Source organism: Tiliqua scincoides, chromosome 4, assembly GCF_035046505.1.
Source record: "Tiliqua scincoides isolate rTilSci1 chromosome 4, rTilSci1.hap2, whole genome shotgun sequence".
In the NCBI taxonomy this organism is placed as follows: domain Eukaryota; kingdom Metazoa; phylum Chordata; class Lepidosauria; order Squamata; family Scincidae; genus Tiliqua; species Tiliqua scincoides.
In genome coordinates, this window is record NC_089824.1 from 14300390 (window position 1) to 14319816 (window position 19427).

Genomic DNA, 19427 nt, shown 5'->3' on the forward strand with positions numbered 1-19427 from the left:
AACGCAGCCAGCAAAAACAAGCCTCCTGGTTGCTCAAAACAGTGAACAAACTTGACCCAGACACTTTTCCATAACATCAGAGATTACACAAGATTCCTCTAGCTACTGCTGGGTCAAAAGTCATCAAACGTTTGACTCAGTTGAGGAAGGTTCAGGGCCGCTGAAGACATCCTGACACCTGAGGCAGCCTGCCAAGTGCTGCCCCTCTTACTTCATGATGTGCCAGCCTCTGCTCCTTCCACTTGTCAATGTTCTAGCTCAGCACTTTCTGCCCCTCCACATTTCATTTTTCTTTCTATCTCCCTCTTTCCTTTCAAATCTAGAGAGCAGATGGAGAAGCAGTGGAGGTACTTGCCCCTTTCACATCTCTTTCTGCTACCACCTGTGTTTTGTAATGCCGTCAGCACTCTCCAAAGTGGCTCCCATTTTTTTGCCCCAGAAGGCTCCATAAACTGATGTTATGTGATCACAGAACATTGTTCAGTGGACCACTGTGGTAAAGAATGGTGGCTGCTAGCTGATGGTCAGAATGCCACACCACTGGCAGTACATTCCCTGACTCCCCTCCCAATCCCATGCACCTGAAATTCCCACTCCCTCAAAAATCCAGGGTAGCACAGAGGGCAATTTTGCTAGGTCCTATTTTGCTGATCTCTCTACAGTTACTTTCTTTGGCCAGAGCTTCCAGACATCCCTTCCAGGTCATCCGTTTTAGATGCTACCAGCCTGCATCCTGACAGTGTAAGCACTGTTTTCTAGTTTGGGATTATAGTATTTCTAAAATTCCACATCAAATTCAAGGGAAGGACTTTGGTTTAGTGAAGGAGAACCTGCTTTGCATATAAAAAATCCCTGGGTTCAAATGCCAAATAAGGTAGAGAAAGATCCCTGTCTGAGACCTCCTACCAGTCATTGTTGACAACGCTGAGCAAGATGGATCAATGCCTGACTTGGTATGGTAGCTTACTATGTTACCTTTAGAGTTTTGTCAATTAGTCCAAAGAGAAAAGGGAATGCTGGGTATGCTCAATGGTTGTCTGCTTGTTATCTGGACATGTCTCTAACTTCACTCTGCAATGCTGTCAAGGAAGTATCACTGGGTGCGTACTTTTGCAGTAGCAGTTGATAAAGTCAATCTAGTCTAGTGGATTGATCCAATTTTCACTGAAGTGCCTTTCCACCGACACCAGGCCTGAATCAAGTTTGCCAATCTCTTTTTCCCCACAGAAATGCCTATGACAATCCCTAGTAATTACTGTTCATTCTCCATACTGTGCCCGGCAAGGTCATTCCTACTTGAGTACACTGAATTTCTGTCTTCGGCTGTGTCATCTATAGCCTTCAAGGAGAGAGGCTGGGCAGCCATTTTGTGATCCAGCAGCACAATACCTCTTTTTCCAAGACTCTGGGGCACCAAAGCTACTTGTTGAGGCAGCATCATCATACATATTTTCTCCTTCTGCTTCCTGACCAGTAAGAAAGTCTTGGTGCAGGCTTTCAGTGTCTTCATGTTCACCTAATTAATATAAATATATTTAGTGTGTATAAGTTCCCTGTAAACACCAATACTAGAGATGTACGTGCTTGCTAGTAAGGTTGGCAAAAACCTCACTAAGAAATTTGCATGGTCTTTCGTCTGGTGACTGGTGGTTGGCAGCTGCCATTTTCCACCAGAATGTTCTTTGATCAGTGACCTGACATAGCATCATTCACTGGGGGTATTCTTGGAATAAAATGTCACCCAACAGTCACCGGCCATTGACAGAACTGCCATTGTTGTTATTGCAAAAGTAGCAGCAGAACTAAAAAAAGCGCACACAAATGAAAAGATGAGTGGCCCTCCTTTCACCCTGACCCACCCAAAAATATGAGCTGAAAGTTCTCCTTAAACCCTTCTAGCTCAGGCCTAGTCGAATACGCCAAGCAATAACACCATGTGAAAAAACACCAGTTTAAGCCTCCCTCATATACATGCATTAAGCAACATGGGCTCCACTTTTGCATGTTCTAATCCAGGGGTGCCCAAACCCCGGCCCGGGGGCCACTTGCGGCCCTCAGGGGCTCTCAATCAGGCCCTCAGGGAGCCCCCAGTCTCCAATGAGTCTCTGGCCCTCCAGAGACTTTTTGGAGCCCGTGCTGGCCCAACACAACTGCTGTCAGCAAGAGGAAGACTGCTCGACTTCTCACCTGAGCTGTGGGACAAGGGCTCCCTCCACTACTTCCTGTTTCATGTCTGTGATGCAGCAGTGGCAGTGAAGGAAAGGCTGGCCTTGCTTTGTGCAAGGCCTATTATAGGCCTTGAGCTACTGCAAGACCTTCATTCATTCATATAAGTTCTATCTCTAATATATTCATTTATGTAAATTTATTCAAATTTGAAATGTAAATTAATACGGCCCCCAGACACAGTGTCAGAGAGATGATGTGGCCCTCCTGCCAAAATGTTTGGACACCCCTAATCCAATGCTACAAGGAAGCACATGTAAACAATGTGGCCTTCTGGGAAGGGTCAATTGTTTGCTTCTCTCCCATTTGAGTATCACTTGTACTCCTGGTCCAATTATGTGAGAATGGCATTGTCCACGTTGTCAGGTCATCCACATACACATTATTGCAAAGTGGGATTGCACCATAGAGCATCAGGCTGCACAAGCCAAGGGAGCCTAAACCAGCAGCAATCAGCATAGGGGATGGTCCATGTGCTAGGGGGCTTGCCAGCAGCAAGCAAGCTGAAACAGTGCACCTGTTGCTTGGACAACCTTCATCCAGAAGCACCCTAAGTAGTCTTGGTTCTTGTTTCATTAGGATAAACACAAGTACTACAGTCATTTATCATTTACTTCTGAGGTTAAGCTGAAACAATAACCCTGTGATATTGGGGAGAGGAGACTATCATCTCAGGCTTTTCCTCTATTCATAATATTTATCTACTAGGTCTTACCCACTGCTCCTTTGTTTGCAATTGTTAACCCTTTGTCGCCTTTCTTCTTCTTCTTCAACTTTATTCCAGCAAACAACCCTTTCCTGAAAATGAATTAAAAAAATAAAAATAAAAAGGGCCATAGAAATATTTTAGCAAACTTTGTTTATGGTGCATTCAGAGATGAATTTATTTAACCAGGTGTTGCACTTGAGCCAATCAGTGTGTATGGCACAAAATTGCACAGATGCAGAAAAAACTCAGAATGTCATGTTGGGTGTAGGATCCAGCTTCCTAAAGTCTCTTCATTTTAGCTTTGTTTCATTTTTTTTTTTTTAAGTTTCTAGCCTTCCTGGTTAAAAAACAAAAATACTTCTAAGGGTGCAATCCTAACCCATTTCCAGTACTGACATAAGAGCAATGCAGCTCCGAGGTAAGGGAACAAGCATACCCTTACTTTGAGGAGGCCTCCGTGAGTGCCACCCAACTGCAGGATGCAGAACATGTCCTACTGGCACCACTATGCCAGTTCTGGAAAGTTGGTTAGGATTTGGGCCTAAGTTTGTGGCCAATGCCAGGTTTAAAATAGAATGAGATTTCCAGTGGAAAGCTAGGGGAACACAGGGCCTGCTCAACTCTGAGCCCAACTCAGGAGGTTACTTCAGGCAGCAAATTGGTGTGTAGGGGGGATTGCACCCAATGTTCCTCCACCTCCTTCAACTCCCTGGACTGGAAAAGGAAGAGGGAGGTAGAACAGAAGTGTGGATGAGAGAAGAGCAGTGGTGAGAGCAGGGCGGTCCAACATGTGGTCCATGGGCCACATGTGACAGCAAGCCCTGTTCAGCAGGCTCAGAACACGGACATAATTGACAGTGACATCATCATGCACCCACCAATTACTTCTGAGTCGGCCCAGCCAGGGGTCATACAAGGGTCATACCCCCAGCTCCTGGAAGTTGGACCGCCCTGGACTAGAGCATCAGCATTCAAGCCCACTACTCTACCCTCCTTCACACTTCCTCTTCTGCTCCATCTCCATCTCCCAATCCAGGAAGTGAGAGAAGTAGAGGCTGGTACTAGGGCCTAGGAGAGGGGGGTAAAGGGGTTAATTTGTACCCGGGCCCAGGGTCAAAAAGGGGGCCCAGGACCCAAAGGAGGGGGCCCAGAAATTTCCTGGGATCTGACATTTTCCTATCTATTCAGACTTGTTTCCTGCATTGGATTCTGGGGACACTACCACAACTAGCGATGATGGGGACACTACTGATGCTACATGGGTTGGTAGACATGGGCTCCAAAGACTTTTCCAGCTGTCTCTACCCTCCCCCCACCCTGTTTTGCCCCCCTTCCCCTATTCTGCTTGCCTGTCACCACCCTCCCTTGCTTTGTTTCACCCCTCCCTCTTTGCAAAGGGGCCCAAAAGAAACTTTGTACCCCCTGATAAAATTCCTCTCAGAGACTCTGGCTGGTACACTACCAGGTAGGGGAGTAGCATCTGGCATGCTGCCTCAGGTACCAGGTGGTCTTGGGTAGCCCTGATGCTTGGGCTAGCCCTGATGCCGTATCTTATGGGCTAGCTCATCAGATAATGCGAGCACATATTATGTAAACTACTTTGTGAATTCTTATTGAAAAGTTATATATAAGAATTGTTATTATCATTTATGAACATTATATACATATATAAAGCCACACACACACACACACATATATATAAAGGCATATATATTATCATTAATATGAACGTTATATACATATATAAAGCCACACACACACACATATAAAGACATATATAAATACACACACACACATTTATGTAAAGACACACACACACACACACACACACACACACACACAAAGGTGCATTATTCTGTGACAGATCCATTGGTTAGATGGGAGTAGAGAGATCAAGATTGGGATCAAGTGAAAGCAACGGTTTCAAGCCCCACGTTCCCTCATGCGCGCCTGATCTGGATCAGGGCCCCTTGCAGCTGCTATTTACATTTTTTTAAAAAACCCACAAAACAAGCACACAAACTCAAATAATGTACTCTGCATATTGCCCAGTTTGGTCCTTGTCACATGCACAGGTCCAGCTACTGCACGTGGATCTATTTGGACAGGATCTCATCTCTGGAGCTCCCAGATTGCAGGTGTGCAAGTGGGCCTGGTTCCTTAAGTTTTGGAACTGGCCCTCCTGGATCTCATTTTTAGAAGTCTATAGGGGGGGGGGGGCTGGGGGATAAGAATAGGCCCTCAGTTTGGCTGTACTTGTCATAAGAGGCGACTAAACAGCCACCAGGTACATGGGACTCGTTAGCTTGGGAAGGCAGCTCATCTGAGAGAAGGAAAACTCTGATCCCAAACCTCCACTGCCTTGTGGCTACATCCAGTTATGAAAAAGGCTTCAGGAGTCAACCTCGAGGCAAAATCCGGAGCTGGAGTCCCTGAAGCAGTTCATGGCTGAACACAGTCACATTCAGGCAACTCCTGCAACGTCGCTGGAACCAACCATATTGGCTTCTGCCTTTCCATTGGACCATTTCAGCGACAAGGAGAGGGGGGATTTGCTGCGTGGGTAACAGTCTATCCTCCATATCTACTTGACCCAGGCTTCGCGCACTGGAGAGGACACTCTGTTCCAGAACCACCATTCAGAGCGCGATACCATAGTCTTCCGAGACTGAAGGATGCCAACAGTCAAAGAAATTAGGCTTGTGCACTTCCTGAAAGACTTATCTACCCCCCCCCCCCAATTCAAGCACTAGAAGTGGCATTATGATGCAGTGTGCACTGGTCGTCTTGTACATGCTTTTTAATATCTGCACCGCTGTGATCCTTGTGGTTACCGCAGCTGTAAAGGAATGCAATTTAATGAAGGAAGAAGCCATTTCCAATACTTCTTCCATCACACTCTGAATAGAATTGCTTTTTATCTCTAGCTTTTACTGGTGCAGTTTAATAATTCTGTCTAGCACCCCCCTCTTCTCAAATCTCTGTTAGCCCTTTTTATATGTCTTTTTGGTTAAGCTGTATCTCTGCAGATGCTGCCTGATGGAATCTGGCACTTCTCCCAGCAGTGGCATAATAACTCCTGGAAGTTCAATTTAAAACAAAACTCTATATATCTTCTTCAGTCTGGCTTGAATGCTGGTAGAGGCATCAATCTTACTAAAGACGGAATTAAATTTTTCTCTCTCCTTGAAATTTTCCTCTTCATAATGAAATGTCTTATAACTCTGTGTCTTATTAAGGAATAACATATGAGGTCAGTTGTATCTCACAGTTACAATTATCCAGGGATGGGAACTCGAGTCAGGTGACTCGAGAATGAGTCATAAAAATATGTTTTTGCTGACTCATCTACACTCGAGTCACCTGCGCTGATGACTCCGGCAGTGACTTGAGTCTGAGGTCATTGACTTGGAAACGACTCCCCATGCATACAGACTCGAGTCTGTCTGTGTCTGAGTGTGCTTGTTTACTTTTTGTGTGGCGTGAAAACCTCATGGGGCCATCATTCAAACCAGGTGAGAAGCAGGGGAGTGTTTAAAGAGAATTCACACACACACACTAGCAGCTGCTTCGTTTTTTCCATGGAGCCATGGCTGACTTTTAAAGGGGAAAGACTTGAGTCACGAGACTTTTTGAGTTGCCAAAATGCTCTGGGCAACTTGGAAAGTCCACCCTCATGGACTCGTTTTCGAGTCAAGTTGCAGGGGGTGGAGACTTGTGATTCAACTAGAGCCACACCATGCTGACCCGCCCATCCCTGCAATTTTCTCACAATTCACGATGGTCACAATGCTTATTTTTACATGTATCTTTAGTAAGGAGCCAAAAATAGAGCAAGGGGCATGCTTTTCACAGACAGATGTGAAATCAGATGTGAAAAAAGGACAGTACTCCAGGCAATTTCAATGGGGAGGGGCACTAAAAATTGGACAGAAATGCTCAAAACACAGTTGACAATGACAAAGGAAGTAGATTTAGGCTAGACACGAAGACGCATTTCCGAATTGTAAGAGCTATCTCGCAGTGGAACAGCCTGCATCATGCAGATATGGGCTCTCCTTCATCTGAGGTTTCAAGCAGAGGCTGGATGACCAGGTGTGCTGTAGTTACCTGTGCTGACCAGGGCATTGGACTAGTGGTTCTCAAACTCTCAGGGAGTATGATCAGGGAGTTTGAGAACCGAAGCACATCTTTGTGGGGGGAGGGGGAGCAGTGACATGATCCCCAGGATCGCGTCACTGCTAGAGACAAAGGGGGGGGTTTCCGGTTTTTGATCATGAAACTGGAAGTAGGTTCTGATCATTATTTTTTGCTTGCGGAGGTGTGGGGAGTCCTGCAGAGGGACTCTCCCCACACCCCCCAAAGGCTGGAGCTGGCTGCAGGTAAACATAAACTCCCTCCTTTGTCCTTGGCAACAATGTGATTGTGGATATTGCATCGCTGCATTTACACCTCCCTGCCCCTTATGGGATCAGAGACAGGGCTTCCCAGGCTGGGCTGTGACCCACCAGTTTGAGAACCCCTGGACTAGATGACTTCCGAAGTCCCTTCCAAAATTCTATGATTAGCAAAAATGCATAGAGTAATTAGCAAAAGAGCAGGGACAATGTCAGAGCTAGGTGAGGTCAAGAGCCATGCACATAAGGGTGCCCACCTGGCTGGGCTGACTCCCTAGTCAGCTACTGTAAATCCCCCCCCCCCATACACCAGTGGAGCGGATGGAAAGAGCTGCTGCCTACTATCAGTGTGCAGGGGCCCAGTGCAGACTTTGCCCCAGAGCTTCCATCAACCTGGGACTGGTAATAGGGTGGAGACACTCAGCACAGCAGGTAGAGTCATGTTAGCACTAATTGGCGATGGGTGTGCTCCTCTATGCCTGGACAACTGTTCAGCTAAGAACATAAGAAAGGCGTTCGTTGCTGGATCAGAACAAAGGCCAACTTAATCCAGTATTCTTGTCCTTACAGTGACCAACCCAAAGCCTCTGGGAAGTCTACAAGTAGGAGATGAAAGCAAAATCTTTCTCCTGCCATTGGTCCTATGCAAGTGGTATATTGACAGAACCTCACTACCTCTGCTGCAATTCCAAAACAAGTAGTCATGCTAAAATTTGTCCTCCACAAATTTATCTAATCTCCTAAGCTTTACTCTTCGAAATGTATGCTATGATAATTTCTTTAACCTTTTAGCATCCTATACAGTTCTTTGTTTATATTTTTACTGTCTTTTGCTTCTCAGGAGGTCTAGTAGTTGGGGAGGGTTTAATTAAGGGGGAGAAAGTAAACCACCTGAGCACTAACCCGCCACTCAGATCAGCAGCCAAGTGTATCCTACCCAAATTCTGTTGAAATCAGAGATACTTCCAGCTACACAGTTTATTTTTCATATTTTCACACTGTCCTTCCTCCAAGGAGCTCAAGGAGGCACACATGGTTCCTTCCTTCCTTTTATCTTCCTTAATTGCTGAACTCCATAGTTCTGCAATTAGTTACCTGCTTAACCCATTTTTGCCTGGCCCAAATGTGTACATATTTGGTCTCTGTTGCATATATGAACATTGGGCAGAAATGGCTTAATTCCATTTGATCTGGTTAATTTTCAAGTCTGGACTAAAACATTCTACTGTACGCCTTGGCCAAAAGTCCTGCAAAGGAGCTGTATATAACCCTGTTCAATAAACCTATTACTGTGCATTACTAATCAGTGGTGTCACTCAGTGGCGTAGCTAGCAGGGGCGGGAGGGCGGTCCGCCCCGGGTACCACCCTTGAGGGGTGTAACACCACAAATGCCCCAACATTGCTAACATCATGAAGGTTAGGAGCAACCCCATCATGCCATATACCGTTGGATGTGGAATTTCCAGCGGAATGCAATGCAAAACACCAGATAGAAATATCACCTTTCCATCAAAAGTTATGGCCAAAAAATCGGAAACAAAAATGCATTGAACCCTACGGAAAATGAAACTGAGCCATATCCTGTGTTTACTTGCGAGTAGGCAAACATGCCATAGTTTATCATAAAGAGCTGGCTAAGAGGAATCCAATAACATCAGAATGGTTCCTATTCAATGAAAGCAGCCCCCAAAAGACACCCAAGAAGGAAGTCCCTCCCTCCAAGCAGATGAATGTATTGAGCCCTATGGAAAAAAATGTAAGCCACATGATCACGTTTACTCACGAGTAAGCAAATGTGCCTTGGCTTCTGGTCAAGTCAGGCACAGGAGAATGCAAGGGTAGCTGCATGGTCCCCATCTAATGAAAGTGGAGCTCAAGAAATGCTCCAGAAGGCAGCCCCCTCCCCAAGAATAAACTAGAGGCTTGAGCTGGTAAGGTGGGCACTGGGGAGGGTTGAAAAACTCACTGATTTATTTGTGTGTGTGTGGGGGGGGTGTTATTGCAGGCAGCAACCCCCCCCCCCAAAGAATAAACCAGAGGCTTGAGCTGGTAAGGTGGGCACTAGGGAGGGCTGAAAATCTCACTGCTTTATCTGTGTATGTGTGTGTGTGTGTGGGGGGGTGTTATTGCAAGCAGGCTACAGAGAAAATTCACTTGGTGAAACAGGGCTGGCTTCCCCTTATTTATCTGCTTTTCTTTAATTTAATTATTTATAATTATTTTATTTTGCTTGATGATGTCACTTCCAGCCATGACATCACTTCTGGTGGGCCCTGGACAGATTGTCATTCTAAAAAGTGGGTCCCAGTGTTAAAAGTTTGAAAACCACTGCCTTTACTCAAAACAGGCCAATGAGACATTGGGGGGGGGGTGACACCCTAGTGACCAAAATTCTGGAAATCGTGGCTTTTAGGAATAATACCATCATGTTATATACCATCTGATGCAGAATTTCATCCATTGCTTGTGGGGAAATATTCACTGCATTTATTTTTCTGGCCATTATCATTATTCATTCCATGTCATGACTAGTACTATCTCAGTCTCACCTACCTCACAGGTTTGTTGTGAGGACAAAATAAGGGGAGGAACCATGTACACCAGCCTGAGCTGCTTAGAGGAAGGGTGGTATAAAAAGTGAATTAATTAATTAAGCAATATAATTAATAATTAATAATAATTAATTAAGTCATATGGGGTGACAACAATTTATGGGCCCCGGGTGTCAAATGACCTAGCTACGCCTCTGGTGTCACTAGGATTTGCATCACTTGGTACGGGAGGCCAGTACATTACCCCTATGGTGGGTCTTCTCCCATACAGTGGATGGGACAACACTCAGGGCAGTAGGTGTGGTGAATGTACAATTGCACTGCCCTAGCTGGATTTTTGGCTATAACTTTTGATAGAAGAGATATATTTCAATGTGATTTGTTTAATTGTATTCTGCATGACATCACACATTTATTGATATATAATATGGTGGTATTATTCAAAAATACCAAGATTTTAAAAATCCCCCCCCCCGTGAGCATCAGCTAGTGTGGCCCGCACCCTCCGCACCTGCCTAGCCCCGCCACTATTACTAATTCATCTGCAGAATCTACATCAATAGTGAAGGTTAAACCGCAGAATTTTTGAAACATTCACTTTTTAAAAACTTTCATACAGCTAGAAATATTCATTTTCATATTTAGATGCCTTGTGTGCCTTTTTTCTATCAATGCATCAGCTACCAAACAGCAACATTTTCTGAATCTCACAATTCAATATATTATATGCTAGAAGTTGCTGAAATCCTGTTCTCCAGTAACCAGAAGGCAAGGCAAGTAGGCAGAGTTAGCAGGGAAAGCCTTTCGTTAGGTAGCAATTCAGCATATACTCCATGCCCCCCCCCTCACACAGCTGCCTCAATCTAGGAAGGTCAGACCAGCACACTGATTAAGTTATAGATCACAGTTGCTAGCAATAATGACAATCCATTTGGATCCTTGGATGGGAACCATAGTGAAAAAGCACCTTACTGAACCATGAAACAGTAAACACAGATAGGATACCATAATACAATCCAAACCTACTTAGAAAAACTCCATTTGTTGGAACTTACACCCAAAAATGCATGCAGAGTATTGTGAGTGCTGCACTTTTTTGGAACCCAAACCCCAAACAACCCTTTCTAATATCTTTGAGTATCCTTTATCTTTACCTGTGGGTCGGTGGAGTGCTCCCAGAGGGCTCCATTTTTGATAAATGCTTTCCTTCCAGTGCTTGCCTGTTACATTCTGATCATACTCCACACCTCCTATCTGTATTTTGACGTCTATTTACTTCTAGGTGATGGGTTAGTCAGAACTGCAAACACTGTCCCAGGATGCAGAGCCCGCTAGCTGTGCAAACATGAGCTTTTCTTGGCTCTGAGGGAAGCTTGGGCTTTTCAAACATTCAGTGCAAAAAAAGAGAAGAGAAAATGCTGTACCTATTTATCTTGTAAGACAAGATTCAGGAGTTGCTTCCATCCTAGGGTCCTTTTCCACTGCTGAGGCTTTGCTTTTCTGAAATCAGCTGGAAGGGTAATTAAAAGTGGTTCTCCATGGTATTTAATATAGTGCAAATATTATTTGATTAGATTACTTAAAATAGTGCCAACTATAGCTGCTTAATGAAGAAGTAAAAGGAAGCACATTCTGGCCTCTGCCCAGTGACCTAAAGACCTCCAGGATGAACATCATGAGAAAGAGAAGATAAGCATGGCCTCCACCATTAGCCAGAGATTGAGCACCTCCAGGGAGCTTGCTTTCATACCTCCACCAGTTTCTGCCTGAAATAACTTTGTACCAACTGCTAATTCCCTAGGGACTGAAGAAGATTAAGGGCCTGTTGGGTTGTTTTGTATTGTTACTAGTTGTAAGCTGCCTTGCCTTGGGGATCATTTTGTTTGGCAGGCAAGATAGATAGATGTATACTGTTGAGTGCTTCAGATGTGTTAGAAGTACGATTATTTATTACAGCTTGATTCCCTTTGGCAAATAATTGCATTCACACAGGATTAAAAGGCAGTGTTTAAGTACTTTCTCTGTCCCTGTTCCCCCACAACTTGTAGAACAGGGATTAAAATCTGAATTGCTTGGGGCAAGGATACAGTACATATTGATTTTAAGGTGCTTCCTAGATAGCCTGTACTCCTTTAAAAACAGGAATGTGACATCATTAACCCCATGAACAGGTAAGGAAAATAGATCTTTTCTGCATCAGTCTTTTTCCTCTGTGTGTGTGTGTGTTTTTAAAGTATACAAAGGTTGAACAGAAACTCTGCTCTATTTACAAAGGAGGTGTTTCTTTGAACACCTTGATAAATTTAGGTGGGAACAGCATCTAGCCACTAGTCATAAGATGTTTATCAGCACTTTTAAATTAGAGAGCTTATGCAAAACCTTCCACTGAATTGAAAAAGGACTCTATTAAATAATGCAGCAAGGAACTTCCAGGGCAATTTCTACATCCTTGTTTCCGCTTGGTGACCCCTACATCCATCCTCAGGAGTGGATCCCTGATAGCCCATGTTTAATCAACTCTTTCTGGCCTTCAGAGAACATAACATAAAAGGTGTTTAGTTCTGCACATCAAGTTTATCTGAAGTATAGGACAAAATTTTGTGTTGCAGTAGAATGTTGAGCTGAGACTGGGTAGACCCATAGTTGGTTCAATTTCCCCATCATGAAGCTCACTGGGTGACCTTGGTATATTTTACTTTTTACACAGTATATTCACACCCCCTCCTTCCAAGAGCTCAAAATGATATACCTGGGGTTCTGCCCAAAAATGATCAGTGAGAGTTGTAGGTGCTCATCAAATACAGTTGGCCCACATCTTACCTGAGGTTATGTTCTGAGGTTGGTTTATAAGCAAAAATTACGTATTATATAGCTGAAACTCCCTTAAATCCAGCAAAGACATCATGTCTCTGTAAGAACTAAAATCACAGTACAAGAGATGACAGAGAACAGTAGCTTCTCTCATTTCAGACTCGCCCAGGGACATAAAAAGAGTGAGCTGAATGGCAGGTAGAATCACCTGCACTAAACTGTTGTTTGTCTCTATCTTTTGGAGGGGGGGGGGGGCATGTATACCTGAATTCATTCAAGTTGCAGGTAAAATGCAGGCCGACTGTATATGAAAACAGCAGATGGGGTTGGTATTCCTTATTTACTACAGATGTTCCCAATGCGTTTTCATTTACAACTCTGAAATCTAAAAAGCAAGCTAAAGAACAATCCCTTGTTGATGTTAAAATCTGCAGCCCCACGCAACTACCATCAGTAGCCTGAAAAAGCAGAGACTAACTTCTCCAGAAATGTTACTTGGTGTCAAATACAGACATGGAATATTCTGCAGTTAGGAAGGATTCTGAGGATTTCTGGGAACAATTTCATGGTGTCTCTACAGATGTAGAAGAAAAATGAGGTCAAATTCTATTGTCTGGATGAAAATATTATTCAAACTTGGGCACTCTTTGATTTTTTTTTTAATCACAAGATTAAATGTTTCTATCTAGTATTAGCCTGAAGCCTGCTTCGCTTCTATGGTTTTTGTTCTCTGATCCTGTCCCTACTTAGCTGGTTGAAGCAGCAATATTCTGCTCCTACCCAAAAAGAGGCAATGAACATGAGTTTGGACAAAATCCAGAAGTTAGTGGTAGACAGGGGGGCCTGGTGTGCTGTGGTCCATTGGGTCACAAAGAGTGAGACACGACTTGACTGAACAACAACAACCCAAAAGGAACAGCTGGAAAATGTTCAGAATGTTTACTCTCTGTCTCTCACTGTGTGTGTGTGTGTGTGTGTGTGTGTGTGTGAGAGAGCAAGAGCAAGAGCAAGAGCAAGAGCAAGAGTGAAATTACTGTGGAACTAGTTAGACATTTGCAGGGCTGGAACAAAAACAATTTGCTGCAGGGAAGAGCTGGCTGTGTTATTTCCTGGTCATGCTTCTTTGCATATAATATATGTGATTTAATATACCATGAGATTTTCTCTTAAGTTGGCTTATTCTTTCAACATAAATCAGGAAGTTTAGCTGAATGTTTTCCAAAGTCAACAGCCTTTCAGTGGTAAATACAATATTGAGATGGGTCATAGAGACACTCTTGACTTTTCTGTCAGTGGTGGGCAGCCACATTTTTTCCATTCCAGTGCACCTGGGAACTGTTCAGCATTGAATGTAAGAGCCATTCAGTTGCATCCTCTGGTATAACCATCTCACATGACCACCCTGCATGAAGCCATCTGTTTTATCTACCTAGATTGTACCATGTACCTAGATTGTACCATGTTCACAGCAAAATGAGTGAGACTTGATGACAAATAATACAACAAAATGAAACAGAGAGAGTGGGGCTTTAGTGTTGTGCATCAGCAAGTGGTCAGCTCCAAGCCACTGGGCTGCAGGACCAAGGGGAGTTAGCTGTCAATCGGGGGGGGGGGGGCAATATCAGGTTCAAGACAGCATCAAACGAGGAGCAGAGGCACTGGATGCTGGTACATAGCCCAAACCAGGCAGGGGTCAAGGCAGCAATCAGAAAAACCAAGCACAAACTTAAGGAGTCTCATCACCCTCAATGACAAGTTCCTATGACTGAGGAGTAAACTCTGAGAGAAAAGATTTATAGGGTCTTCAAGACCAGGACTGGCAACTCAAGTCAGGGCCAAATTCTATACAACTTTCCAGCCCTGGTGTAGCCGTGCCAACTGGGTTTGTGCTGCATCCTGTGGTGGGAGGGTAGTTATGGAGGCCTCCACAAGGTAATGGAGCATTTGTTCCTTTGCCTAAGGGCTGCATTGCAGCTGCACTGGGGCTGGAAAGTTTAAAATTAAAATATTTCTTTATTCAACGTGTGGTTGGTCTGTGGAATTCCTTGCCACAGGATGTGGTGATGGCATCTGGCCCGGACGCCTTTAAAAGGGGATTGGACAAGTTTCTGGAGGAGAAGTCCATTACGGGTTACAAGCCATGATGTGTATGTGCAACCTCCTGATTCTAGAAATGGGCTATGTCAGAATGCCAGGTGCAAGGGTGGGCACCAGAGGTCTCTTGTTATCTGGTGTGCTCCCTGGGGCATTTGGTGGGCCGCTGTGAGATACAGGAAGCTGGACTAGATGGGCCTATGGCCTGATCCAGTGGGGCTGTTCTTATGTTCTTAAGTTGGATAGGATTGGGCCCCTAGCTGACTACGCCCAGGCAGCTGGTACTGCATTCTACAATCAGAGAACTCCATCTGCCAGGTTTGTGAGGGAACCAGAGCGCTGGTGACCCAAGAGGTAAGTTGCTAGAGATTAACTCTTGGAAGCCCTAGTTCTAGACACACATATCAGCAGCCTATATTTGGAAAATGAGTGGCAGGCATGACATCTCCACAGACTTTCCAACAAATTCCAAAGGTGATAACAGCTATTGTGGGTGGTTGTCGTATTTATGCAATAAACCTGATCAAAAATAAAGGTGCAGTGTTTTTCAAGCTCTTTGAACTCAGCCTCCCCAAACGTACTTATACCTTCTGAGCTCTTCAACTCAAGGTCCTCATACGCTGCTGCATGTGTGCAGCCTGATGTTGCAAATGCAAGGATCTGTGAACTGGGTACTAATGCAACAGTGGTATTAGAAGTAGGGCATCTAATGCTGCTTCCTTTAACAAGCTAGCAGGGAAGGTGACAAGGAGACAGACGGAATGAACTCCTGTGAGTTCCTGCCTCTCTGCACTTGTCATGGTTAGCAGACTAGGTTAGCTGACTACAAGGCTAGGGGCACAATCCTGTGCATGCCTACGCAGAAGTAAGTCCTGTTGTGTTCAATGGGGCTTACTCTCAGGAAAGTGTGGATAGGATTGCCTAAGCCTCTGTTGCTGGTAGGAATATGTCCCAGGTTTTTTTCTCTTCTTGGAACTCCATCTCCCACTTGATTTGTTAAGCTGTAGCAAACTCCACTTTCCAAAAAATAACTGTTTGGTCACTAGAGCATTTTTTAATCTGCTTTTCTCATGGTGACGCAAAGCAGCTTACCAACAAATGCAAATAAAAAATGTTTCCGATATAAACACACTGACACTTGACTATAGAGAAGACAAATAAGTTTGTTATTCCCAGCATCAAATGAGGAGAGTTTGATGCCCATGCAATGTGACACTGTGTCACATTGAGCTCATGCAATGTGACACTGTGGTGCAAACTCACTTGAGCATGTGGGCTACCACCAACTTTGATTCTTCTGCCCCCACTCTGAATTGCTTCATGTAACCAGAACGGATTGGCTGCATGGAGTTGTGACATCATCCTAGGCTTCATGTGCAATACTGAATCATGAAGTTATAGACCACCACCACACTAGATTTCCTATACACATGTGATGTGACTGCCATGCATTGCAAGGGGGTGAACACCTCTCTATAGGTCTCATGAAGAAAGTCATCGGCTTTCAGTGAGAAATTTTAAGGTGGACTGAGGTCTCTTGGTGACGTTTACTAGTCTGTCTCAGCCCATTGCCTAGTGCAAATAAAGGCTGAACCAAATAGTATCCCTACTTCTTTGGAATTTGTCATCAGTTCTGAGTCTGCAGTAGTGACATTTGGCAACACCCTTGGTACCCCGGAGTGTGTACATGTGTGTGCGTGCATGCGTGAGAACAATGTTGAGCCAAAATGTGTGGTGATTTTCACAAATATTGCTACGATTTTTTCACCAATTTATCAATGGGTAGGGGCTTGAAAAGGGGAAGTGCTCTCAGCTCAGACTGCAGTAAAGTGCTGGCATTTTCTGGTGACCAAGACAATGGTAGGTATTGCACTCGCTTTCCTGTGAAGGCTCAGGAAGCAGGCCATGCTCTCCAACATCCATTCAGAGAGAGTGCCCCTTCACTCTGAATTTGCTTAATGATATCATTAAGCTAATGATATCATAAACCAGATCTGATTGTCTTTAGGCACTGAGCAGTTAAACTGCTATGCAGGAGCCCATAGCTGACTCAACCAGATTTGATTTGTTCTTTACCAATAATGCTGGGTAATGAGAGGTTTGTTAAAGAAATGTACACACATTCAAATTAATTACCATACAGCAGTGAATAGCAGTTGACTTCTGTATACATGTGGCACTGGCAATAAGTAAGACTGTACGTTGAATTGGTAGGGTTGTAGCCTTAAATCTAGCCCCTATCACAAATGACATCCAGGTAAAATGGGTTGTGTGGCATCATGCCAGCTTCTAAGACATGCATTTCTGCTCTGACAAAAATCCAGGATCCTCATTTGCAATCCTAGATGAGCGACTAAAAAAGAAAAGAGCAATCAAGCAGGAAATACATCTTTATAAATATTCTGCAGCTTGGGACAATGCCTTTACATAGAAAAAGCATTTGACTTTAAGATGCGACATTTACAACATTTGGATTTTACAGAACAGGTTTTAATTTTCATTCAGAAAAGGAAATTAGAGATTGAAACATATATATGGCTTCCTTCATTTTCTTTGTCTAATTTCCTTGCATTTGTCCTTCACTGTTCTGATGGTAAGTTTCATTGTGGTTTCTGCCTATATGTTCTTCTTCCTCTTAATGACTGTGGGGTTTATAAAAATGTTGAATACGAGCCCCAATGTGTCTGTGTACACACCACACTATTCTGGTACAATGTATGAGGGTCACATAGATGGCTGAAAATCCAGGGTTGCACCCCCCCCCCCGTCAGCAACCATGGATAATGCGGGAGGGGGAATGAAAAACCAGTTGTGGTTTCCCCAGTCACTTCAGCCTTGTGTCCACTGTGGGGTAGATGAAAAAATTGTAACAAGATATTCTTCGTTGAGTACTGAAATATCATAATGAAACTTGATATATAGGTTCATTCTCTGTTTGAAGTTCCAACATCAACTTGACTCCTTCACACTTGCATTTAAGTGGGGAGAAAAAGAGGTGGCATCTGAAACAAGACCTTTCAAATACTGCAATTTACTAGCTATCATACAAATCCTTCTCTCTTCAAGGAACCAGTAAACTACTAGACCCTGCCTGTGGTTAGGGGATAGGATGATGTGGGGTTTTGACAACTGGTAACACAGGCCTACAAAACTGAGGGTCAGAAACGTTTTTCCCAAACTTTATGGTGGTTTGATATGAATTTGGGGTGCCGATTCCAAAAATGGCATCCGTTTTGCCTTATCATGTGTAGTTTTGGAGATTAGTGAATGGTTCAAGCAGCTTCCTCATGAGGAAGCCATAGTGTAGGCTTCCTCATGAGGAAGCTACTTGAATAATTCACTAAAGAGGCTATACTATATCTCCAAAACTAGACGTGATAGGGCAAAACGGATGCCATATTTTGAATCGGCACCCCAAATATACCCAGGAATTGGTGTAACGTTTAAGGAAGCAAAATGTGTGTTGGCCTGTGTAACTGGTCTTCCCTGTAAGCTGTGTGGCTGGGCAGCTGTACTTGAAACCCCTTGCAGTTTCCCTCTCTGTGCTCTGGAGCTCAGTGATGATATTGCTGATCACACCATAGCTGCCCCTGTACAGCCACCATAGGGCTCTGCACACCGGGGGGGGGGGGGGAATTAGAAGGGAAACATTGCCTTTCAAAAGGAACAGGCAGCCAGCAGCTTTTGTAACTGGAAGAACTTTGGTTAGCAGTTTAAAGTGGTATCTTCTTATATTTAGCAGGGGGAGAGCAACTGACCCTCTTCTCCCCAGCATGGCATCTTTTCCAATGGTTGTTGTCTTTTCTGCACCTCTTTTTAGACTGCAAGTCCTTTGGGGGCAGGAAACCAATTACTGGTTTATTTTGCTACGTAAACCACTCTGAACTACTTTTTGTGGAAATGAGACTTGTGAATATTCTTTAAAAATAATTATTATTCTTTCTTCCCTGTTTCTAGAGCAGACCTAAGAATTCTTTAAAAGATGTTTTGGCAAAGTCTGAAGTGGTTGGAGGGACAAAATGAGCCAAACAGGAGAGTTTCGGTAACATTCAAAGCTGATAATAGTTTTAGGGTAAAACAGGGTGATATCAAGAGAGAGAGAAACTTGTATAGCTTTTTGTAAAGATTATAGGTTGTAGTTTATCATTGATTGTTGTGTATCAGTGAGTGTCATTTTTCAGATAGATAGGATCCTAATAGCAATTTGGTACTGCATCAACGCCTTGTTAAATATATACCGTAGTTACCAACAGTGAGTCATAGACTGCTTATAGCTCCCCGCTTGTGGTAAGTGTAGGTCAACTGACTCATCTACCACTTGCGACCCAAACCTGCAATTTTCAACATCAGTGCAAGCCTCCTTGAATTAGTATTGGTGATTTTGTGCAAAACCCACTAGTAGTTCTGCTCATGGTGAACAAGTCAGAGAACACATTCACCACAAATATGGTGAAGACACAGTAAAGGAGTGAATTTCAGCAATGCACATGCCTTGACTCAGTGTGAAATTTTGCTTAACAATCTACCCAAGAGTTTAAATTCCTAGGAGACAAAACTGTAAAAAGACTGCATTTTGGAGGTTCCTATAACCCCTGGCTCTGATTCTTATGTGCACAAGGTTCTTACCACAGAATGTA

General features: G+C 43.9%; 1 protein-coding gene across 3 annotated transcripts in view; it reads right to left on the reverse strand.

Moving 5' to 3' along the window:
• The window catches only part of FER1L6 (fer-1 like family member 6), a 106102-nt gene that overhangs the window by 77600 nt on the left and 9075 nt on the right, over nt 1–19427 (reverse strand). For all 3 annotated transcript variants that reach the window (XM_066623238.1, XM_066623239.1, XM_066623240.1), the window contains exons 2-3: nt 2942–3024; nt 1390–1516 (exon numbers count right to left, since the gene is read on the reverse strand). In XM_066623238.1, coding sequence (XP_066479335.1) covers nt 1390–1516; nt 2942–3024 — 210 coding nt within the window. The remainder of the gene's footprint in view (nt 1–1389; nt 1517–2941; nt 3025–19427) is intronic.